The sequence below is a fragment of the Physeter macrocephalus genome, chromosome 16, assembly GCF_002837175.3.
Source record: "Physeter macrocephalus isolate SW-GA chromosome 16, ASM283717v5, whole genome shotgun sequence".
Taxonomy (NCBI): Eukaryota; Metazoa; Chordata; class Mammalia; order Artiodactyla; family Physeteridae; genus Physeter; species Physeter macrocephalus.
In genome coordinates this window covers 18,507,300-18,530,920 of record NC_041229.1, presented here as the reverse complement: position 1 = coordinate 18,530,920, position 23,621 = coordinate 18,507,300, and the positions used below count along the sequence as shown (strand labels likewise).

The following is a 23,621-nucleotide window of genomic DNA, read 5'->3' as shown; positions in this document are numbered from 1 at the left end:
GCTGTGGATCTGAGTCCCCGCCTTAGAGGTGGACTGACCCGTGGCACCAGGCTGGCTATGGGGGCTGGTGGTGTCAGTCTGGCGTATGCGTGTGCACGTGTGCGGTGTGGTGTGTGTATGATCGTGTGTGAGTTTCCGCTTGGGAGGAGGCAGGGGCAGACGTGGGGAGGTGGACGGTGGTGATGTCACCGGTGATGCCCAGATACCTGGAGGGGAGGTATCTGGGCTTGGTGTGGAGCTTGCCGGGCAGGGACTTCCTCCCTGGCAGCGGCTCAGGGATCTCTGTCCTGCCCCCATCAGCTGGCCTGGCCTGGTCCGCGAGCTGCAGGGCAGGTTGGGGCAGGCCTGGGATTGCTCAGACTAGCCTTGTGGGACCAGTCCCGGGCTCAGTGGCCAGCAGCTTCTCCTTCCTCTCTGGCTCTGCAGGGGCTGGCCCACCGTTGGGAGGGGACGGGGCGGGGCTGCAGGTGGGAGCAGGACGGGTGCCCTAGGGGTCCTCTCCGGCTCCTCCCTCCCTCTTCACACTGCTGGAGCAGCCCCTCCCAACTCAAGGATGTTGTGTGATTGTCAGAGAAGAGGAATCTTCCGCCCCAGCCACTGGCCAGCTCCAACCCCAGCCAACCCCCAGGTTTGCCTTTGAGTGTCACCCTCATGGGCTGAGCGCGGGGCCACCAGTCACCAGCCTCCCGTGGGTGTGGGGTAAGAGAGGCGGAGCGGAAGACGCCTGTCGCCCCACGGACATGCTGAGTGCAAGAGTCCGTTCTAGCAGAGCTGGTGGCACAGCTCTCCCATCCTGTGGCCTCTGGGCTGTGGTGCCAGCCTCATGGACACTTCACCCCACCAAGCCACGGACTACAGCCACCACCGACAGTCCTGAGAGCAGCTTTGAATGGGGTTGTGCCCTAGAACAAAGGCTAGAAATCAAGCCCGCACATTAGGATCTCCTGGGTGAGGTGCGGCAGGGTGGGGAGGAATGGAAGGGTTTTTAAAGTACCCGGCCCTACCCTTGACCAGTTAAACCAGAATCTCCAGGGCAGGATCCTGGTACTAGCTGGAGAGCAGCCAGGGCTGAGGACCACCACCAGGGGGCGTCCCGTGGTTTCTCTCTGGGTCCTTCTCAGCGTCACCATGAAGACAGTCACCAGCCAGCAGCCTGGGTGGTGGTCTTTTCCTCTCCTGGTTGGATGGGTGGAGACTCCTGAGGACCGGGGCAAGGCTCACTCAGCAGACTGTTTCATCCAACTGCGCCCTGCTAGCTGCCTGGCGCATTCTCCTCGTTCTCCCTGAGACTAAGCCTTGGGCAAAACTTGTAGTTAAAAATGCCCCTGGGAGTTCTGTCCTTCCTAGAACGCGCTGGAGCAGGAAGAGGAAAGGGAGAGGGCACAGTGCTGTTTGCTTCTCCTCACACTCTGAGGTTTGAGTCTAGCTCCAAGGCGAGGATTCTGCACGAGCCAGAGAAGGGCCGTGGGGCTGCATGTTCAAAGCCAAGCGAGCTCAGAACAATTCGTGCGAATGGTCAGGAGTGAATCACGGAAGGACAATGGTGTCTGGCTTATCCTATTGGGAAGAGTTTGAGGAAAGACTTTGAAGAAGGCAGTTAGAAAAGGTAAATGATTTTTTTTTCTTGCACCTATGGTCCTATAAATGGCAGAGGTCCCATGGAGATGCACATGGGACCATCCCTAGGATTCATTTCAACTCTGATGATCCCAGGGTCTAAGCAGAGATCCTCAGACCCCTGCTTTCTCTACTCCCTTCCTCCAAGAGATAACTGAGGTCACAATTTCAGGCCAGCTCCAGCCAACACAGCCCTATCATTGCTTTTCGTCACCTTCTTCTCCCTTCCCAAGCCACCCCTAGCCAGACACAGACCCTACAGACACACACAGCATCTACCCTGAGTCCCATTTCAACAGAGCTGCCTTCTAGAGGTTTCCTAGGGATGTTTAGAAGTGGATTTTAGTAAGGCCTTTGCAATTCCCAAGGAGAGGATCTCGGTTGAATTTCAAACCTGTTTAGGGGAGATTGGGGTAGATGAGGATAGGAACCCCTAATTTCCTACTGGACATGTCCACGTGAAGATCCGATAGACCCTTAAACTCAGTGTCCCAAACTGAACCTCCCCTTCCCCTCCCAAGCCTGCTCCTGGTCCTTCTTAGCTGAGGGGACTCCTAACCTAGGAGTCTTTCTGGAACAGCATTGTCCAACAGAACTTTCTGGGAGGATGGATACCTTCCACATCTGCCATTACCTCCATGTGCTTCTGAGCACTTCAAATGTGGCTTATGCAACTGAGGGACCCAATTTTTAATTTCAACAAGTTAAATTTAAGCAGCTACAGGTGGCTGGTGAACAGACAGCACAGTCTACACTCTTCCTCTCCATCTCCACCCATCCAATCAGTCACCAAGCTGAGTGGGGTTCATCAGGAAGGGCTTTCCGGAAGCTGCAATGTTAGAGGAGGACAAGGGCATAGCAGACAAGGGGCAAGGCCCAGACTAGGTGGGAGAGGCCGGGGCACGGGGAGACTGGGGAATGTGAAACAGCAATCCAGCTGTTTGTGGGTGCAGACAGCACAGCGGAAGAGCGGGGGCGGGGGAGGGTGGGTACTTCATTAGGAGACCATGACGCCGTTCATGATTCCAGAGCTTGGACTCAGCATGAGGGTCGGTTGTGAGCTCCGAGCAGAGAGAGGGTGCCATCGGAATGAACCGCGTATTCCAAAGCCCCCTCAGCCAGGTGTAGGGTAAGGAAACAGGTGGTGGGGAAAGGGGTCCTGCCTGTGAAGGGCCTTGTAGTCTGGCAGAGCTGGGGTGAGGTCTTTACCTAGACTCTGAGCTCCGCCTCTCTCTTCGTAGCGCGTATTGTCGAGGGGATGAAATTAGACCATGCACATCCCCGGCTGGCACTGGACTCCCTTTACTTTGCTTCTCCATTGTTCTGGTTCTGTCCTTTCTCACCATTATCCTGTCCACCCACTCACTACCCTTTATCTAGACAGGAGCCTCCTTCCCCACTCTCAACGCTGCTGCTTAAGCCAATCCATCCCTCCCCAAGGAGGGCCCTGGGAGACGGCACCACCTATCTGGCTGTCCCCAGAGATGCAGACGGCCCTGTTTGTTCTGCCTGGGAGGACTTTTGTGCTGGGAGGAGCCGTCCCTCAGGGGGCTTCTCCTGGCTGTGAGGCCAGGAGACCAGAAGGAACAGGGAGGTTGGCAAGCTGTATCAACAGGAGTTAAAGTGCAGCACGGAAGTCCAAAGAGGCTTCTGTGATGTCTCAGAAGGCAGGCCGGCTCTGGGAACCAGTGGCGTCTGCGCCCCGAGTCCCGGCACCTGTGTAACCTCACACTGCAGTCACCAAGTGTTCCCCCAGGGATCAGCGGAAAATGCCTTGGACTGAAAAGGCACCCTAGAAGCATCAAGGAAATGAGGGGACTGGGAGACTGTGTCCCTCTGAAGCCGACCTGGGGGGTGGAGCTCCTGGAAAGAATGACAGGGGCTGGCGGAAGAGGAGGCCGGTCTCCGGGCCTGTGGCCGGGAATGGAGGAGGGGCAGCCAGCGGGCAGAGCACCAGAGGGGCCCCAGGGCTCCCTGAACACGCGGAGGGCAGCTCTGGTCCTCTGTTGGAGGCCATTCCTTCCCTCCCTGCCCCCACCAGCGCCCATAGAACACAACTCCCGCCGTGTTCGGGCCTCCAGCAGTGGCTCCAGCGCCCCCAGGCCAGAGTTCCTCTGGTCCTACAGCTGGCCCTGACACTCTGCTCACAAGCGCAGGCCCCCTCCCCCCGCCCCCCGCACCGTGCTCCTGGGTCAGGGTCCTGCCTATTCTTCAAGACCCAGCTTGCCTGTCCCTGCGTGTGAAGCCTCCTCTGACTGCCCAGCTGGAGATGGTCACCCTGTCCCAATACCCACTGCGGTGAGGTTCCTGCCGGGTGTGAGCGCATCACTGCATCGGCTTATTTCCGCATCACACCCGGTCCTCCTCCTGCACTCCGTCCGTACCTGCTGGATAGGATATAGGCAGCAGGGTTGTTACTGTAACTTAAGGGAGAGAGGTAGCTGCCAGTCTGGGCTGAGACGAGGAGGGAAGCTGTTGGGGGCTGGGTAGTGGAAAGGCTCTGAAGCTGGGCCAGCCACTAGCGTGTGACCCTCGGCTGCTAAAACTTCCTTAGACTTGGCTGCATCCTCTAACGGAGATAATGCTTATCTCATTGGCTTGCGGTAATGATCGACCCGGATGCCCTGTGGTCAAAGGGCAAAGCTGTTCATAAGCGCTCAACACAGTATTTTCTTGCAGTTTCTCCCAAGTCAGAGGAATTTTTCTCTTGGAAGGGGGCACAGACACCCTAGCCTTCTGCAGCCTTTTGGCGAGGACGCTCTTGGAAGCGGCTGCCTCTTTTTCTTTGCCAGCCTATCCAGGGGAGGAAGGGCCGGCTCTTCTTCAGTGCCCTGGTGTGGGCTGTGACTCTGAGACCTCTTGGGACCTAAAGTGGTGACAGGTCAGCTGCAGGGCAGGGCAAGGCCCACCAGTGGGTCATGCCGACTGACACAGCGCTGAGAGGCCCCAGGAGCCAGGCAGGGGGTTCAATGTCAGCAAAGCAAGGTGGCCACGTCTGCACCTACCAGGAGAGGGTAGGGTCCAGGGCTGATGTTCCGATGGGCGGAGGCAACGTGAGGGCTCAGCCTGCACAGAGGGGACAAATGGATGCAGACAGCAACTGCACAGTGGCTAGGGTGTAGGGTGGGGAGAAGAGGTTTTACATGAGGCTGAGAAGGGCCGGGTCAGGTCCCTGCTGCGGGCTTCCGGACTCTGGAGCCCAGAGCAGCACCTGCTGCGGGGAGAACTAGACCACAGGACGTGTCTCCTCCAGGCAATTTCCTCCCTCTCCTGCCCACTCCATCTTTTCCCCACCCCGGATGCAGCACAAAGCCTGACCTCCACGGACTACTCTCATGGGGCCAACAGGACAGTGTTTGGAGTTGAGCCTGGTCAGGAAAACCCCGAAGTTGTGCATGCTGTAGCTTTGTTCCTACAACATCCCCTGCCTCTCCCATGTCCCAGGTGGTACCACCTCTGTCCCCCGCCCTGCTTCATCTGCACCGTCAGACTCCTACTGCCCCTGAGGTTCCGGGGAGGCTGCCTCCCTCTCTCCAGCCTCACACACACACATCTCCAGGTCTCAGGACAGAGCCGGGGTGAAGACTGGAGAAAGTACATACAGGCAAGTGTGGTGGTCACACAGCATTTCCCGTGGACTCGGAGCTGCATGGCTCCAACCACGTAAAAGGCCCCTTCCAGATGCCCCTCCAGGCAAGGGGTTCTTCCCAGCAGCTCTCACCCTGCTTTATTTGCCAAGTAGCAAAGGTGGGATGGGAGAGGGAACGGGAAGCTGTTCCTACCAGGTACCTCCTTCTCCCTGCCCCCAGTAACCCCACAAGGCCAGAGTGGATCTCCCTCTGCAAAGATGGTCTACTCTCTTCCTGCCAGCTTCCTGCTTCCCTGGATCCCCCAGAAGCAGAGCCAGGGGCACCTGGTTGGCGGGAGAGGAACTTTGGGCGCATGGATGCCCAGAGTCTGCCCTCCCACTACTGAAACCCCCACTACTGAAAGCTGCTCCCCCGAACCTGCGCCCCTGCCACCCCAGCACCTACTCATTTACTCTTGCAGCCCCAATGGCCATCAGGCTGTTCATAGTCACCCCAAGGTCCGCATCCTAAAAGTCTGGTCCCAAGTGGTTTTTCTTTTTCTCTCTCCTTTAAAAAAATTTTTTTCTGACTACAGTAGCCTCTCGCAACTTCACCCGGAGCTGGTCAGGAAAAGGGCAGGATGAATAATAAAAGATGCAGAGTTGAAAGACCTGGGCAACCACCTTCCCTGTATGAAAGGTTTCTCCTCCCCCGGGGGTTATGAGGACAGGACAGCACTTGGGGGGCGAGGCCCCCCATGGCCGCAGCATAGATGGTTGGTAACGCTATGGACACAGCCTGGGTCCTGGGGCCAGGGAGGGCAGAGAGGCAGTGCGGCCCAGGGCCTGGCCACGCATCCCCGGGACAGGGGTGGTGTGGGAAGAGATCCCCAGATAGATGAGCACACTAGAAAGGCCCCCAAGGTGTGCCAGTCCTCCAAGCCCCTGTGTACAGGCACCAGTCTGCCCTCTTCTGAGCCCACCAGGGAGCAGGCTATGCGGTTGCTTCTTTGGGGGGCCGCCTGCCCCGCCATTGAGGAAGTCCTCTACCATCACACTTCTTGCCCTCACCAGGTCCCTACCTACTTGTTCCGGGCCAAGGCACGCCGGGGCTGCTGTCTCCCACTCAGCCTCGTCCTCTAGGTAAAGAGCGCCCGGGGGCGGGGCAGCGTGTGCCGTGGGTGGCAGTGGTCGCCACACCCAGCCGGGGCTCCGCCAGGAGCTTTTCCCGCTATCGTGTGATTGTGGGTAACGCCCGGCGTCCACTGGATCGTGAACCTGCAAAGGCAGGGATGTTGACCCCCTTTTCCACTGTTCATTCCCAGCACCTCGCTCAGGGTCTGGAGCACGATAAACAGTTGCTCAATAAATATTCACCGAGTAAGATGGATGGATGAGGTGGTGCAGTTTATCCTGCACTACTGCCTTCTCAATTCCCAGGACACCTCCCCAGCCCATCGCCACCTGGGACTTCTCCAGAACCCACTAGGGGACGAATAAGGGCCTGAAGTTTGAAGACTTGGCAGTCACAAACGGACATCTGAGAGGATGATGCAACGTGCTCCACTGTGCCTGACCGGGAAGGCTCACGCCTTAAGTGGTGCCTCCTTAAGCTGTGCTCTGGGAGAGGGGGCTGGGGGGGTGCAGACTCCCCCTTCTGTAAAGGCAGATCAGTGATCCTTTGATTAAAAGGCATTCTACAGACAGAGACAAGCACAGAGGCGGAAGCACAGGGAAAGGCAGCGAGGAGAGGAAAATCGGAGCTGCAGCCGGCCCAGCCTCTGGCTTGCTACTGCCTTCACTGTCAGGGCCTCTTGCGAGACAGCCAGAGCCTGGGCCGCCCCCTCCCACCTTGGCGTTCCTGGGTCGCGCACCACCCCTTTGCCCCTGAGGCACCGAGGGGGGAGAGGGGGGAGCCCAGCCCTCCCCTGCCCACTCCAGCTGTCAATCTGCTGTCTGGAAGAAAGACTTGAAGCTTCGTGACAGCTGTGGGCAACTTTCCCTGCCCCGCCTCCCGCCCCTGCCTGCCCTCTTCCCCTTTTCTCCCTGTCAGTGCTCTTCCCAAACTGCTTTCAGGCTGCCTGCCCTCCTTCCCTCCCTCCCACCCTCTCTCCCTCCCTCCCTCTCTCCCTCCCCCCTCCTTCCTTCCTTCCTTCCTTCCCTCCATCCTTCCTTCTTCCCTGTCCCTCTCCCTCTCTCTCTTTTTTTCTTGTCCTTTTTCTTTTTTTCTTATTATAGCCGTTCTCCCTCCCTCCCTCCTTCCTTCCTCCCTCCCTCCCTCCTTCCTTCCTTCCTTCCTCCCTTCTTCTCTTCTTCTCTCTCCATCCTTTCGTCATCTCTTACAACTCCCACAGCTAATAAACCTATGTGACCTCCTGAGATTTCTAATGATAAGATGAGCTTTTAAGCTCCCACCCAGGTCAAGATCATTCATAGACTGAGTGTGTGTGCGCGTGTGCGTGTGCGTGTGTGTGTGTGTGTGCACGCGCGCGCACGCGCGCCTTGGCTATGGGGTGGGTAACAGAGCTGAGAGGTCTCTGGGGGAGGGTTCTAGCCCCCTTGGGGGTCTGATGCCTTCCGCAGGAGGGGGTCACTGGGTTATTGACCCCCGCTCCAGCTAGACCAGGAGCCTGTTTTGCCCACCTTCTGGAATCGGGTATTCTGGGGACAGGAGCCTCTCCCAGGGCTTCGTGCTACATTCAGGTTCAGGGAGAAGATCAAAGTCCATAATTAAGTGTTCAGGGCAAGTTAAGTGCTCCAAACTTTGGTGCTAAAAATATTGTATTTAGCATGCAAATTATGCCCTGACAGCTCCCCGGAGCCTGAGCCCGTGGGTGCCAGCACCTTGTTTGTTATCACCGCTGTTATTCTCAAGGTGGTAAGAATATTCCTCCTTCACTGGGTTGATTTACATTTCATTTTTTAAAAGCCAAATTTCGGTTGTTGGGTCAGTGCCAAGTCGTGGCCCCAGAAGGCTTGGAGCTGTGACTGGTCCGGAGGCCGAGAGGCAGGAGGACACCAGGCCACATTACGCAGGGCCTCCCCGCCTGCCCCAGAAAAAGGGGGTCCTGATGCGAGACAGGGGAAGGGGCAGACACAGACGTGGGCACAGCCGCAACTCGAAGACCACATTTCCCACAGAGCCTTCTCTGCCCTGGTGGACGAGCAGGGCTAAGGACTGGGCCTGCAGAGGTGCCAGGACCTGGAGAGGAGGAGAAATGGGGATAGCCTGGCTTGCCTCTGGTAGGACCCTGCTGCTCTGGCAATTAGGGGACCCCTGGGGACGCCGTGGGATTCCTACTGGAAACGTTCTCCCCTTCCATCTTGGCTGGTGTTTGAAGGTCAGGACCACCCAACAGCAGCTCTGAGAGCACTCAGGTCCGCTTGGGAGGAGAGGACTGGATGAGGGGAGAAACACACAGAGGCACACACGTCTTCTCCTTGGCGCCCCTGGAGCAGCTCCTCTCCTCCTTTCCCCCAAAGTCCTGTACCCTCTGATGGTGGCCAGGGCCACCTTCCCTGGAGGGTCTGCAGAAAGCCTCTCCAACTCTGACCCCCAGCACAGACACGGAGCTTTGGCCACACCGGATGCAGAGATTGGAGGTGACACTGCACCCTCCACTTGAGGGGCCCTGGATGTGACTCTTGTCAAAGTTTTATTAGTTTGGAGCATGTGTAGTGATGTTACAGAGTTTGGGGCCTGGGGGCTCCCCCAAGCTGCAGCTTCCCCTCCGCCCTATGGCAGGGCCAGGGCAGGCCGAACTGTATTCAGCGGCCGCTTAGCCATAGGCTCCTCTAAGGCAGAGGCAGTGGAAAGAAAAGGGGACAAGAGGATTGGAGAGCGGAGAGGCAAAAGGAAGAGAAAAGGACGTGGTTTGTGGCAGAGGGTGTCAGGGGCAGTCTCCCAAAGGACCTCAGACACCCCCAACCAAGCCCCAGACATGTCAGGTGCCCGCCTTCCCTGCCAGCTCTCCCAGGTTGGCCCAACATGTGCTACAGAGAGGCACCCACGTCCATCAGGGGGTCAGCAGAGTGGGCTTGGGGTAGGGGTGGTCCTCTCCCCACAGACCCTCCTGGGCTCTTGGAGTATGGAAACCTCACGGGGAGCTGGGTGGGGTCGGGACCCACTGCTGTGGATGGAAGTAGCAGCTCCTGCCAGGCTCGGGGGGGAGAAGGGGTGAAGTTTTTGGCTTGGGCTTCTCTGGGGTCCATCCAGACCTGGTATGTACATGGGTCTCCCTGGCCTGAAGTTGCCTGGGGCCTTGGCAAGAGCTCTGGCTTCCCTGGTGTAGGCCTTGCGGGGTGTGAACTGTCCATGGCTCCCCACTGCCCGCTCCAGCACAGGCCTGTGAAGACCAGGCCAGCATGGCCTCTGAGCTTTGACACTGGCCCAGCAACCCCAGAGCCCCAGAGAAAGGTCAGAGAAGGCGGCTGTGTCTTTGGTGCCAAGGAGAGAGGGTCTGGAAGTGGAAGGGGGCTCCGTGAGCTGCCTCTGAGCCAGGGGTCCGGCCCGAGGGCCGGCACCGTGCCTGGCTCTCTAGCACTGCCCTGGCAGAGCGAGGGTGTGCGGTCAGTGAGGGCCGTGGAGCCAAGCTAACGCCGCAGGGCCTGCCGGCGAGGAGAAGGCCGAGTCTGCCCCGCGCCACCCTGCCCACGGCTCCCAGGGCCCGAGGCAGGGCCGCTGGGCAGGGAGTTGGGAAGCAGGCTGCTGTGCAGGTGGGCAGCTGGGTCAGCAGTGTAGGATCTTCAGGAAGGCCTTGCGGAACTCAATGTTGAAGGTGGTGTAGATGATGGGGTTCACGGCGCTGTTGACATAGCCCAGCCATGTGAAGGCGCTGTACAGGACGGGCGGGATGTTGCAGTCACAGTGTATGTTCAGGATGTGGGTGATGAAGAAGGGCAGCCAGCAGATGATGAACACGCCTGGGGGAGAGGGGGGCAGTCAGGGGTGCCCGGGGCCAGGGAGGGCCTGGGTGGGGAGGCTGCACCGGGTGGGGCAGAGGGGAGGGACCTGGATCGCGTGCTTCAGGCCTCGCCCAGGCACCAAGGCTGCAAGAGCAGGACAGGGGGAGGAGCCGTAGTCTTGGATGCTGAACCTGCCTCTGACCCCAGTTGGCAGTCACCTCACCTCCCTCAGCCTCGTTTTCCTGCCTGTGCGGTGTATATAACGATACCCACCTCATAGGGGAGGATAAAGGGCTTGTAAACAAATCCGAACGCTTAACATCCTGACACAGGTCAGCTGGTAGAAATGGATATATCTACTCTACTTCCTCGTCGTCTTTGAGACGACCTTCTGCAGAAGCTGGGAGCGGAGAGTTTGTTCACTGCCTTGGGGAACGCGCAGTTGGGGCCAGAGGGAGAGCTGGATGCCCGGCCCCTTAGTCCTCCTGGCATCCCCACGTGGAAGGCGGGAAACCGAGGCTCGGGACAGCTCTGTGATGTGCGCAAGGCCACTCCACTCTTGGTGGCAAAGCCGAGATCTGAACTCCAGTCTATCAAGGTCCCCAAGTGGCCAGGCTCTTGCTACACTTTCCCCCAGCTTCCCCAGCCCTTGGTGGACACCCCTTGCTAATCCCCGCCTGGTGACACAAGGCTGTCACGAGTCCGACCTCCTGCCCACCTCTCTGCCTGCCTAACTCAGGACGTCCTGTTTGGTGGGGCGCTCCGTGGGGAGGCACCGTCTGCACAGAATGCCACACGGGCACATGAGAATTCCCCGGGGATGGAGCAGTGCCTGGGAAGGGCAGGGCCACAAAGCAGAGACCCCCCCCCAGGACTGGGGCAGAGGTCCTGGCTGGAGGCCACTCTGCCTCTCCCAACCGCGTGATCACGGGTTGGTCCCCTAACCTGCTATGACCTCGAGCTTTCATTTGTAAAACCAGAATAGTGACACCTGTCCTTCTCATGTCACAGGACTGTTGGGAGGCCAAAGGGATGGTGGGTGTGGGTGGGTGTCACAACTACCCTGGGTGCTGCCCGGAAGGCAGAGACACATCAGTCCCTCCCTCCTGTCGCCATCACCCATATCAGTCCAGCCCTTGATTCTTGACCTTTATTATCTGGTTTTCTAAGAGAATTTATTCTAAAGCCTTGTCTCACTCACTCTCACTTAGATCGGGGGCCCCCTCACAGCCCCGTTTATCGTTCACAGCTTTGGTCCCACCGGGTCTTGGTTGAGGCAAGTGAAGTCCCTGATTCCTCAACAATAGCAAAATTAACAACGCTTGTGTGTACGGCTTTGTAGTTTGTAAAATGCTTTCACCACCGTGTATCATTTGATGACCACGACAAACCCTGAAAAGTAATCTACTCTCTACTGATGGGGAGATGAGAGAGAGAAATGACCTACCCAGGGTCACGAGGTTCTGGGGGTCATTATGGTAAACTGGTCAAGCTCAGATTCTGAAGTGGGACTGCCTGAGTTTAAATCACGTATCCTCTTTGATCGAGTTACAAAAGCTCTCCGAACCTCAGTTTCCGCATCTTTAAAATGAGCATAATTATAGAATCTACCTAGTCAGATATGTCAGTGGGCTTGACCTGGGCCTGAAAAGTGCCAGTCCTGTGACCTACCAGCCATGATTAGGGAGCAACGGTAAGTAATGGGACCTACAGCGATGGGTCCGTTTCTCAGCCAGGGTTGGGCAGAGGCGGGCTGTGTCCAGCGGCTAGGGCCGACTCACCGAGAACAATGGCAAGCATCTGGGTGGCTTTCTTCTCCTTCTGCTGGGAGAGCTTCCTGCGGCTCATGGTCTTGAGAGAGGTCCGGGTTTTGCCATTGGGCATGGACTGGATCTCAAAGATCTTGGCAATCTTGGGGTGGTCTTTGGCATGTCCGTTCTTCTCTGGTTTGGCAGGGCTGTCAGGTGTGCTGTGGAGGCCGTGGTGGGATGCGTCGGGGAGGGTCAGCTGGTGGTGGCTGGGCGCGATGGGGCTGTACCGGGTCCTCTCGGGCGGGCTGGTGCTGGAGAGCATCTCCATTTCCAGTTCCTGGGCTCGGCGGGCAGCCTCCTGCACAGAGGCAGAGAGCTCTGGGTAGAGCCAGGCAAGTTCTCAGCCATAGCCACCCAGCCTCACCCGGCCCCTCTGGCCTCACCCAGCCCCACCCAGCCCTTCATTATCCCCGTACGGAGACTCCTACAAGCACCACAGGGTCACTCTGCCACAGAGGCAAGGGGGATGATCATTGGGAGGCAGGGACTGTCTGGGTGCAGGACCCAGGGCCCAAGGCAGTCCCCACCTGCCAGGTCACCCCTGGCCCCCTTCGCAGAGCAATCCTCAGGCAGCCTCAGTGACCCCACCACCATTCTATGGGGCCTTTGTACCTATGTACTTCTCTTTTATGAACTGAGCAACACTCGCTGAGTGCCAGCTAAGTGCCAGGCGCCAGCTGGCTGCCGGGAATAAGTTACTGATTGGCGCTCAGCTCCTGCCTCCAGGACCTCATGTTCTAACCGCATGAGGGCAACCCAGTTCTTCCTGCCAGGCTGAAACGGGGGCTGTCAGGCTGACCCGAGGCACCTGTACCAGCACTCACAGCACTGACAGCACTCTACTCTCCCGGTAGACTGATGCAGGGGCCGAAGGGTGGACCCCTGGGTCCCCACATCTTCCTTGCTGGGCTGATCTTGAGGGCCCTGGCCTCAGGTCCCTTCCTTATCCTCCCTTATTCCAGGCCTTAGGGTCTCAGCCTGAGCTTCTGAAACGCAGCCTCACTGTGTGCCCAGGTGTCCCGATCCTGAGTCCCTGTCTCGGCCCCTATCTCAAACGGTTGCTTGGAGACCTGCCCTCGCAGGTGAACAGTGAACGTTCAAGTGAAGAGCAGGGGCCCTGCTTCCTGCAAACACCTGGCCTGGACTTGGTGTGCAGTTCTCTGTGGGTTCCCTGGCCCATCCTCTTCTCACCCCGGGGATGGCACATCTGCTGCTTGGACCCTGGTGCTACTCTCACCGAGCAGATCCTGGGGTCTGCTGGGATTCTGCATCTCCGGGCTCTACTTACAGGCTGCACTTTACTGTGAGCCCCATGCCCCCTCTGCTCCCTCCTCCGCCGGCACCCAGCCTCCAGCCCCAGAACCTGCCTGTCTGTGAGGCAGCGTATGCCAGTAGAAAGAACACGGGCATGGATTTCAGAGAGTCACTTAGGTCTGGACTCAGCTACTCACTCTGTCACTAACTGTTTGGCCTGGGTGAGTTACCTAGCCTCTCTGAGCCTCTCTTTCTCGTCTAGAAAATGAAGATCCATAAGATCAAGAAGACTTAACCTCTCAGAGTCGCCGTGAGGATTTGATGAGATACTAGGAAGATGGTAGGTGCTCAGTTAATGGTCATAGCCATTATTATTATTGTTATTGTTATATGGCCAAGTCCTTTCTCCCAACCATTTCCTTGTGCTAAGGGTCCCTCTCTGTGCCTTGCAGAATTGAGCTGTCTTGCTCCATGCCTGCTTACGAGTGTGTGTGGTAAGCCTGGCCTCAGCTGAAACCGAGTGGGGGATCCTGGGAGGTGCTTATCCCTTTGACCAGCTGGTGAGGTCTTCGAGAATCACGGCAGGTGCATTTCCCTAGAGGCAGAGACCAAGCTCCAGGTCCCTGACGTGGACACTTACCACTCTCCGCCTGTTCACAGGGAAACTCCCATTAGACTTCATGATAACGGTGCAGAGTTTCATGTCCTCAGGGTGAGTGCAGTTGCCCTGTGGAGTGAGCCAGCACATGGGTCATGACGGGGAGGGGGCTGGGGACAGAATCCCAATGCAGGATAGTCAGACTGGGCACAGGAGGAAACAGGCTCAGAGAAGTTAAGCAACTTGCCCAAGGTCACTCAGCAAAAAAGTGGCGGTGCCAGGATTTGAACCTGATGTGTCTAAGCCCAAAGCTCTTGTTCCTTCTGTGCCCACATACCTTCTTTCTCGGGGAGGGCTGAGCGGAGGGAAGAAGTCACAAGACACAGGTATGGAAAAGAAAGGGAGGCAGAGGAGGGAAGAAGTAGGCGAGAGCAGGTGAGGTAGAAGGTGGTTTGAATAGAGGAGGACAGAGCATGGGAGATAAAGGAGATGGGATGGAGGCCTCAGAGGGACAGAAAGGGAGACAGAAGGGCCAGAGTGAGGAAAGGAGAAAGGGAGGACCGCAAAGACGTGGAGTTCCAGGAGCTGCCGGGTTCAGACACTGGTCTCCATGCAAAGGCCTCTCCTCCCGGGTGGTCTCCGCCCCCTCCCCACCTCCGACCCCTGGAGATTCAAGTCGCCCACTGAGGTCCCAGCCTTCGAAATCTGCCGGCGCCCAGCTCCTCGGAGCTCCTCCAGCCTGGACCCCATGCACCCCTGGGCCACGGGTAGGCAGGGACATCGGGGGAGGGGATCTCGGGACCTTGAGCGGGGCCTTCAGGTTGGCCCTGAAAGCCCGGCTGCTGCGCTTAGTGTTGACCCGCTTGCGCCGCCTGCGGAGGACGATGTAGATCTTGATGTAGACCAGCAGGGTAACGAGGAAGGGCACGTAGAAGGAGACGATGGAGGAGTAGACCACGAAGGCGGGGTTGGCGATGATGCATTCGTTCTGGTCTGGGGGGGAGGAGAGCCCCAGGTGGGTGTGTCGGCAGGCCCCCCGGGCCACAGTGCCTTCCCAGTTACCGAGAATATGACTAGACGCCTAAGGCGGCCTGGAAACGTTAGACGTAAATAAATGTGCAGCATAAACCAGAGTATTAAAAACAACCATGAGCAAAAAGCTAAGCTGTGATGACTGTTTCCAAGTGTTTCCATTAATATCCCCTCGTTACTTCGTCATTAGTTTTGTCATCCATGAGCACACAAGTGGCGCCACGGTTTGGGGGACAAAATGACGGAAGAAAACGATAGAAGAAGAGTAACCTATTATTTTAGCCTTTCCTGTGTATTGGCGGGAGGTCTGACACCTTTTAATTTTAGGGACAGGATGACTTGGTCCCCTTTGCTGAACTCACCTGTGTTCCAATGTCTTTCCAAGTTCCCTTCCAGATCTAGCAGATGTCTATCCTCTCTCCCAGGGCCTTTCCAGATTAATCCAAGCACCTTTAGCCCTATTCCTGCTTCTTGGAATTCCCGTGACCCTTAGATCTTGAGCCGCATGCTTTCAAGCTTCCCTGTGTCCTGTCCGGTGATGGTCTCTGGAGGCACACCGGTGTCATCTATCTCCCTGACGGTGGCTGTGCCTCTTCTGTTGGAGGCGCTCCTGAATGCCTTGCGCAGGACACAGTCACGGTGAGCTAGCCTCCTACTTGTCTCTACCTTTCCTGCTCCAGGTGGCTCAGGCCTGGCCTGGGATTGGCCGGCCCGGAGGCTGCAGCTTCATTATACAAACACTATTATCCGGGGTGATGGAGGCCCAGCAGCCTCCTACCCTGTGTGCACACACACAGACAGGCACACACATGCATTTTGCAAGGCTGTCTGGTCTGCTTCAATTCAAAGTCGAAAATGGCCAGGCATCCTCCTGAAGCATTATCCCCACTCCTCACCCAACTCCCTTGTGCCCCAGGCCATTGTTCCTCTCTGACCTGACCAGGTACAACTCCGAGTCGGGCTTGGCCCAGGAGACTCAGCCTGGCCTCAGTCCGAGGTGGCGAACAGGCTCCCGATGGGTCACCACCCGTGTCCGCACCAGGGTTCAGCTCCCTCAATGTCCTGCACAGGCCAGGGCTGGGGCCAGCTGAGCCCCAGGCAACCAGAGGCAGGACTCACCTGTGTTGTTGAGTCCGAAGAGCAGCGGGCAGGAGATGGTGAAGGACAGGACCCAGACGATGGTGATCATGACGGTGACTCGGCGCTTGGAGCTGTAGCGCGTGTTGTAGAGCATGGGCATGGCCACGGCTGTGTACCTGTGGGGGCGCGGGGCGGGAACCTTGAGTCTGGGGTGCAGGCCCAGGGACCACTCACTCCACGACATTGGCACAACAGAGACGCCCCACTTTGGGAGGGTGGAAAGTTGGTCCACCTCCTGTTTACTCTAAATCAACCCTCTCCTGCCCCCAATTCAGACAGCAAGGACAGTTGGTGACTGCCAAGCCAGTGTTTAATGACTGACCGGCTACCATTCAATCCTGGACCATATCTGCCACTCCAGTCTCCCTGCTTGGATTTTAGGCTTTTCGAGGGGCCATGGCCTGGGTCTTTGCACCTTTGAAACTCTACCCCCTGCACCTGTGTTGGGCCCATGGCGGGTAGAAGTGTTTGTTGATGGATTGGTAGCCAGGACCCTCAGAGCAAGGGTTAGGTCTCGTTCAGCAGAAAATAATAACAATGGTAATTGTTTATGATGCCACACGTCGCCCTACCCAGCACTTCTGACACATTAGTTCCATTCATCTTCCAAGAATCCGGCAAAGGGTGTAGAGCCAGGGCCTCTGGGAGCCCACGTGGCCCGTGTGTGCAAATTAGTAAAAGGCTCTGGGGAAAGAGCTTAGCCAGGTGGGCAGAACCTGGGCCCCCTTGACCTTGTGCCCCGTGCTGGACGCAAAATGCGCAACCAGATACGAGACCCACACGTGGGCAGGTGTCATCATGCTTGATTTCTAGACCATGAAACTAGGGCTCTGAAAACATCCACGATCTGCCTGCCCAAGGTCACGTAAGTAAGAAGGGACAGGGCTAGGGCTTCAGTCAGGTCAGGAGCTTTCTCCTCTATGCCTGTCCCTGTCTGGGTATTCTTTGTAGCATCACTGTCCACAGACAGTCTCCCTTTAGGGGGTCTGTCCTCTCCCACGCACGTGCACACACTCACGCGTGCACGCGTACGTGCACACATGCACACACAAACACGTGGACCCACAGGCACACAGGCAGCCGTATAGCATCATGGACAGAGCCTGACCCTGCAGAAGAGGTGGGGCAGCCCAAGAGGTGAACGGTCTGGGTCACCTCTCCCATCCTGGCTGGGCTCACCTGTCGATGCTGATGGCACACAGGTTCAGGATGCTTGCTGTGCACATCATGACATCCAGAGTGATAAAGATGTCACAGTGAATCCTGCTGAATTTCCACTCCCCCACCACCTAGGACGAAGCAACATAACGGTGGACAGTAGAGGAGATTGGCTCAGGCACTGTAGCTCGGTGTCCCGGGGCAGATCGGGCCATGGGCTCAGTGGGGGTCTCGTGGGGCTCTGGCCGAGGAAGGAGAGGGGCAGCCATGAGGAGCTGTACCCCCAGGTGTCTGAGGCCCTTGCCCCGGCCCCTTCTCCTCCTAGACACATAAGGCCACTTTGTGCCAAGAAGTTTGCTAGAAGAAAGATGACCAACTTACTCAAGTGCCTCAGCTTTGAACCCTCACCTGTAAAACGTTTGTGTGAACACCTTGTGATCCTCATGTTACCAGTGAGGAAACCGAACCTCAGAAAAGTGCAGTGACTCGCCTAAGGCCTCTCAGCTCAGCTTCTACCCTGTCCTGGCCCAGGTTTCTAGGGAGCCGGGCTGCTCCTTGGTGTATGGCACAGAGCTGGGACCCAGTAAGTGTCTGTTAAGAACAATGGTGAAGACAGGGACTATGAAGCAGTGAAGACGTTTCTGCTCCTTGTTACACTTAGAGAGTAAAAGAAGGGAAGCCTGGACTAGAGCTTTCAGAAGAGCAGGACGGGCTGGGGAAGGTGTGTAATGATACATCCCTGGTTCAGTGTAAAATGAGGAGTCCAGCTCACGGCAAGAGCGTTTTGCAGCCCTCTTCCCCCCACTGACAGACACACACATTCATGCCCCCCATGCACACCCACACCCCGACACCTCCCATTTACACACACAGGCACACACACTCACACAGCAGGCTGGCCCTGGCAGCCGTGGGAGGTTGGAGCAGGCCCCATCCCTGGGGACAGAGTCAGACCTATTCGAGAAAAGAGGAGCAGGAAAGCCCCCTCCCAGTGACGGGAGCAGAGCTGTATCCACTCTGTGGGGCACAGCAGGGCAGCAGGGCTAATTACAAGGCTCACTCTCAGCACTGCCCTCTTAGCTGCTCTCAGGCATAAAACCAATTGCTGGCATCTAAGCACAGTGATGGGAACTGCTTGGAGGAAACTGCAGCTTTCCCCAGAAGACAGGAAACCCCTCGAGTCGCCACGCTGGCCAGGTGAGAAGCACCTGGATACCTGGGGGCCAGGGAGGTGGGCACAGGTGGAAGGGGATAGAAGGGGCTTCCCTGGCATCAACAGAGTCTACCTTTAAGACACCACTGGCAGGGTCCCAGGCCCACATGGTCTGTGCTCTGCCTTGGCGCCCTCCTAGGACTAGTATTTCCAAACTGCTCTCATTCCCCTGGTGATCTAGGTCTGAGATATCGGGGCCGTCTTCTCCATCCTCCCTGCTTCCTTCCGTCCTCCCTGCCTTCTTTTCTACAGACACTTGTTGGACAACTTACTATGCGTCTGGCTCTGTCCTAGACTCTGGGGCACAGTGAACAGTCCTGACACGGTCTTCAGGGAGCTCTCAATCCCTGCCCACTGAAAGCCTTCCTGGAGGACAGAAGAAGGCGGGGCTTCCTCCAAGGTACCAGGAGCAGCTGCTCTAGAACGCAGTTAGGGGCTTCTGAATCAAAGGCTCAAGAAAGTGTGTCGATAGCCACTGTTTATAGGGCATCTGCTGTGGGCACATACTTTATCTCATTTATTGTTCTTAAAGCTTGTACAAGAGGGGGTTGCTTATGCCCATTCTTGGATGAGGGAATGAAGCTCAGGAGTACACCCAGCTAGTATGCAGCAGGGCTGGAATTTGAAGCCAGCTCTTTGGGCAGAACATCCTATGCTCTCTCCTGAGCTGCCTTGGAAGGGACAATCCAGCTTATCATCTCCTCAAAAGAGGAGATGATTATGTAAAAAGTACTAGATAAACACAAAGTGGGAAAGGAGAGATTGTAACTGCAAGGATAGACTAACTTGGGGTCAGGGAGAAAAAGGACTTGTCCTTTGGGCTTCCCTGGTGGCACAGTGGTTGAGAATCTGCCTGCTAATGCAGGGGACACGGGTTCGAGCCCTGGTCTGGGAGGATCCCACATGCCGCGGAGCAACTAGGCCCGTGAGCCACAACTACTGAGCCTGCGCGTCCAGAGCCTGTGCTCCGCAGCAAGAGAGGCCGCGATAGTGAGAGGCCCGCACACCGTGATGAAGAGTGACCCCCGCTAGCCACAACTAGAGAAAGCTCTCACACAGAAACGAAGACCCAAGCAACGGGAGAGGCCGCGATGGTGAGAGGCCCGCGCACCACGATGAAGAGTGGCCCCCGCTTGCTGCAACTAGAGAAAGCCCTCACACAGAAACGAAGACCCAACACAGCCAAAATAAATAAATTAATTAATAAACTCCTACCCCCAACATCCTCTTTAAAAAAAAAAGGACTTGCCCAAGATCACCTAGCAATTTAGTAACAGAGGGAGCACTGTCACCCAGGTATACTAGTCCCACTCCAGGGCTGTTTCCTCCGCACCTTTGGACAACATTCCTCAATATTCTTGCACAGAATGAGACCGGTGGGATGGGCCTCAAGCTGCCTTGGCTAAATCCTGACTTGTACACATGTGTCAGGCACGGTTCCAAACAATTTACCACTCATTTCTATGGAAAGTGACAGCAAACCTTGGAGGCCACCGCTCCTCGAAACCTCCACCCAGCTACGCCCCTGCCCCTCCACCCCACTCTGGGGCTTTGCACACTTTTTTCTCTGCCTGGAGCGCAAGTGCCTTGCTCCTCTCCTGGATAATTCTTCTGAAAGCATCACTTCTGCCTGCGAGCCTTCCCCAACGCCTCCGGGCCTGGTCCTGTGCTTCCCCGCCCTGTTGCGCTCCCACAGCTCCTGTGGAGGCTGCTCCCTTGTCATCTCCATCGGGCTGCACTATGATGGCCCTGCCAAGGCCTCAGAGCCCAGCCCTAGGAATGGGGCAGGACGCAGACGTGCTCATACCTGTTGACTGAGTGAGTCAAGAACGGGGATCTGAGTCTGCCCACTTTCTCAATCGCATCTGCTCTTCTGGAAAATGCACGAGGCAAAGGCTCCCCTCAAAGGCTTGTGAGGCCAAAATGGCCTATGCAGACAAGCAGGCCCTGGCTCTCTTCTCTCAGTTTCTCCAGGTGGAAAGTGGTAGGGTCAGGAATTGAACCTGGTTCTCTCACTCCAAAACCAGCGTGCTTCCCATATAACTGAGCAGAATAAATGATGTACATCCAGCCCCACCTAGCCGGATGCCAACATGGCAGGCTATCAGAGGCATTTAACATCCCTGGAAATGGAACAGGATGGAAAATTCTGGACAACGAGATTGTCTCTGGAGAGGGTACAGTATATGGTTGGGAGGATACTTTAACGGGATGTTGGGATAGGGTGAGACTCCACTTGGGACATTCTCCAGGGACAGTAAGTACCCGAGATAATGTCGCAGGGCCCACTGTCCAGCTCTTGTTTGATGGGAGAGTTTGAGCCCTGCCCTCTGAGATGCCATTCTTCACCCTCACCTGAAACACTGAGCTTCACCTTTAAAAAAATGTGAACAGGTATGTTTAAAATATGTGTGTCGAGAACCTATAGATTCCTAGGAGCCCTAAAGCACGGATGTGGCTCTCCCTTAGAGGCTCCGGGTAGGGGTGGTGGGTCTGGAAGCCCCAGATCCCACACCCAGAGTCCTGGGCAGAGCAAGCCTGCCTCTGGAAGAGGGCACCTCTTTGCCTGGGCATCGGAAGGGTCCTTCAATGTGCAGAGGTGTGGCCATCTATCAGCATCTTCATCTTCATCACCGTTGTCATGACTACTTTTACATGGTGCTTACTATATGCCTGCTGCCATTTTGTAAGCACTTCTCATATATTAGCGCATGTAATTCTCAAACAATGCTATGACATAAGCACTGTGATTATCTTCATTTCTAGATGAGGAAACCAGGCGCAGAGAGGTTATTTGCTTGGCCAGATACCCATCATTTTTTACCTGATGGTCTGCGGCCTGGGAACCTCCTTTTCAAGGGAACAGGAGGGGAACAAGTGTAAGAATCAAGAAGGGGGGGCTTCCCTGGTGGAGCAGTGGTTGACAGTCTGCCTGCCGATGCAGGGGACACGGGTTCGTGCCCCGGTCTGGGAAGATCCCACATGCCGCGGAGCGGCTGGGCCCGTGAGCCATGGCCGCTGAGCCTGCGCGTCCGGAGCCTGTGCTCCGCAACGGGAGAGGCCACAGCAGTGAGAGGCCCACGTACCACAAAAAAAAAAAAAAAAAAAGAATCAAGAAGGGGTTCCTCAGGGAGAGGCCCTCAGACAGGATGTGGGATGGACAGAGTCTAGGGGTCTCCACACACATGCAGTCATGGAATAATTGGACGGCTGGCCGGTGGTGCCTGTATGCTTTTAGGTTGTATTGTATCTATTGTTTGTTTCTTGTTGGTTGTCTCTTAACATTCGGGTCATTTTGAAATTCCAGGCTGTCTTAGCTGTGCTAAAGGAAACCAAGGGAGTGATGGCCCAGAGCTCCATGTGGGCCTGTGTGGTAGTGACAACAGGAGCCCCTGGGGACATGGAGACCGTAAGACCAGCCTCTCCTCCCCACCTCCGCTTCTTCTCCTAGTTGTCTCCTCTGCTCAAACCTACAAAGGTTTCATGTTTTCTTTGAAAGGTGGAAGCCTTCTCTCCCAGGCAGGGGCTTGTCTCTACGGCACAGGTAAATTGCCCTCTCGTCCGGGGCAGGGAGGTAACAGCTCAGAGATCTTAGTGACCTTGGCATTGGCTTTTTCCTGAATGCCTGGTCAGCTTCCCTTGAATCCAGACTCCACCCCAGAACCCAGGGCAGAGAGAGTGGCAGGACCCAGCCTGTGCCCACCCAGATCCCCCAGGCCCTCCCTCATCTGCCTGCCAGCTCTGGAAAGTGTCCTCCTGGAGGCGGGTCCCCACTTCAGGACTTCTCAGTGATTTCTCCCTTTGCTGTGTGATCCAGGTAAAGACAGGCAACTTCTCAAAGCTTCTGTTTCCTCTTCCTTAAAGTGAGAAGAATGATATCGACACAGAATCAGCACGAGTATTTGCTGAGTATGTGTCTGTGGAATGACCGGCAGCACCTGGCCCACAGCAGGGGCTGCCTACTCACTATTCCGGGCTCAGGGCTGGGCTCTGTTCCCGGCCGAGCAATGAGTCACCATGTGGTCCTTCCCAAGGAAAGGGGGTACAGCACAGTTCACAGCGGCCTTGACCTGGAGGACCCAGACACAGGCTAGGACACACAGAGGAGCGGGGAGGGCGGGGAGGAGAGCGTGGGGCAGCAGCCCGCATTCTGAAGTGGGGAGAGAAGGATGAAGATTTCAGGCCTGGGAGCACAAGCCTCTGCCATCCTCAGGGAGCCTTTTCGATGACTCCCATTCTCAACACGACCTAACGAACCAACTCTGGGGCCCGAATTCCAGCCGCTGTGTGAGGCTGGAGAAGTCACCTAACCTCTCTGACCATCCGGCTCACCCTCCAGAAGATGCTGTGAGGGCTCGGTGGGGAGACGCTGTATGTCAAGGATTCATGCGAGGCCTGGCACCTACTTAGCGCCTTACAACTGGGAGTCGGGGTTGTTAAGGAGACGATCTACCCATTTTTGTAAGACTGAGCCCGGAGTGGAGGAAGGGCCCACCCGAGAAGGCGCGCTCTTGGAGGGAGCCGGTGAGGAGCCTGGGCTCTCCCGGGGAAGGCGCCCGAGCCCGGCAGGGGCCCAGACCTACCTCCAGGTAGACCACCCAGGGCATGACGAGCGTGGCCACCAGGAGGTCGGCCACAGCGAGGCTGACGATCAGGTAGTTGGTGGTGGTCTGCAGCGCCTTCTCGCGGGACACGGCCATGCACACCAGCACATTGCCGAAGACGATGACGAAGATGAGCAGGGTGAGTAGCATGGCGTAGTAGTTGTAGTGGGGCCTCTCGGCTTTCCCTTCGGACCCATTGAAGGGCTGGCTCCAGTTCCGGCTCTCCAGATCGTCATCGTACCAGGACAGGTTCAGCGGATCCATGGGAGCAGCGGGGCCACTGGGTAGCCAGGCTCTGGCCGGGAGAAACGGACACAGGGAGTAAGTGGGAGGGCCTCCCAAAGCATGCTGCCACCCAGGGAGGGCTCCGGGGCCAAAACCTACCACGGGAGGTTAAAAGAGAATTCTCCAGCCTCAGGATTTAAGGTTTGCGTTGCATCCCCAAATCTTTTTAAAACATTGGGGCCTGCTGCCCCTCTTCTGCTAGCAAGTTCTTGTAGACGGTAAAACAAATGAGAAAGTACAATTTTTTAACTATAATAAAATTAATGATCTTGAGAAGAGCTGATCATTCATTCACCCATTTATTCAACAAAAAATTAAATGCATCCCATGCCCCACACAAGTTAGTGAGGAGTTCAGCTTCTAGTGGTAAGACTAGAAATATGCATTCATTCATTCTTAATTCTATAAATGTTTATTGAACAGTGTTCTATATAAT

General features: G+C 56.5%; 1 protein-coding gene across 1 annotated transcript; it reads right to left on the bottom strand.

Moving 5' to 3' along the window:
- Window positions 1-8,762: 8,762 nt before the first annotated feature.
- On the bottom strand, window positions 8,763-23,247 carry DRD2 (dopamine receptor D2). The gene is made up of 7 exons (XM_007109508.3): window positions 22,880-23,247; window positions 17,105-17,214; window positions 15,905-16,041; window positions 14,556-14,746; window positions 13,796-13,882; window positions 11,872-12,199; window positions 8,763-10,108 (listed from the first exon to the last, which is right to left on the bottom strand). Exons 1-7 carry the CDS (start codon window positions 23,162-23,164, stop codon window positions 9,915-9,917), a joined length of 1,332 nt encoding a protein of 443 aa, XP_007109570.1. The 5' UTR covers window positions 23,165-23,247; the 3' UTR covers window positions 8,763-9,914.
- Window positions 23,248-23,621: the final 374 nt, after the last annotated feature.

Excerpts from the sequence above, each read along its gene's own strand:
- DRD2 (XM_007109508.3), bottom strand. The coding sequence starts at position 23,164 with ATGGATCCGCTGAACCTGTCCTGGTACGATGACGATCTGGAGAGCCGG. Across the intron at positions 12,200-13,795 it reads CTGTGAACAGGCGGAGAGTG|GAGGCTGCCCGCCGAGCCCA; the intron begins GTAAGTGTCCAC and ends GCCTCTGTGCAG. Across the intron at positions 10,109-11,871 it reads GATGCTTGCCATTGTTCTCG|GCGTGTTCATCATCTGCTGG; the intron begins GTGAGTCGGCCC and ends CCTCTCCCCCAG.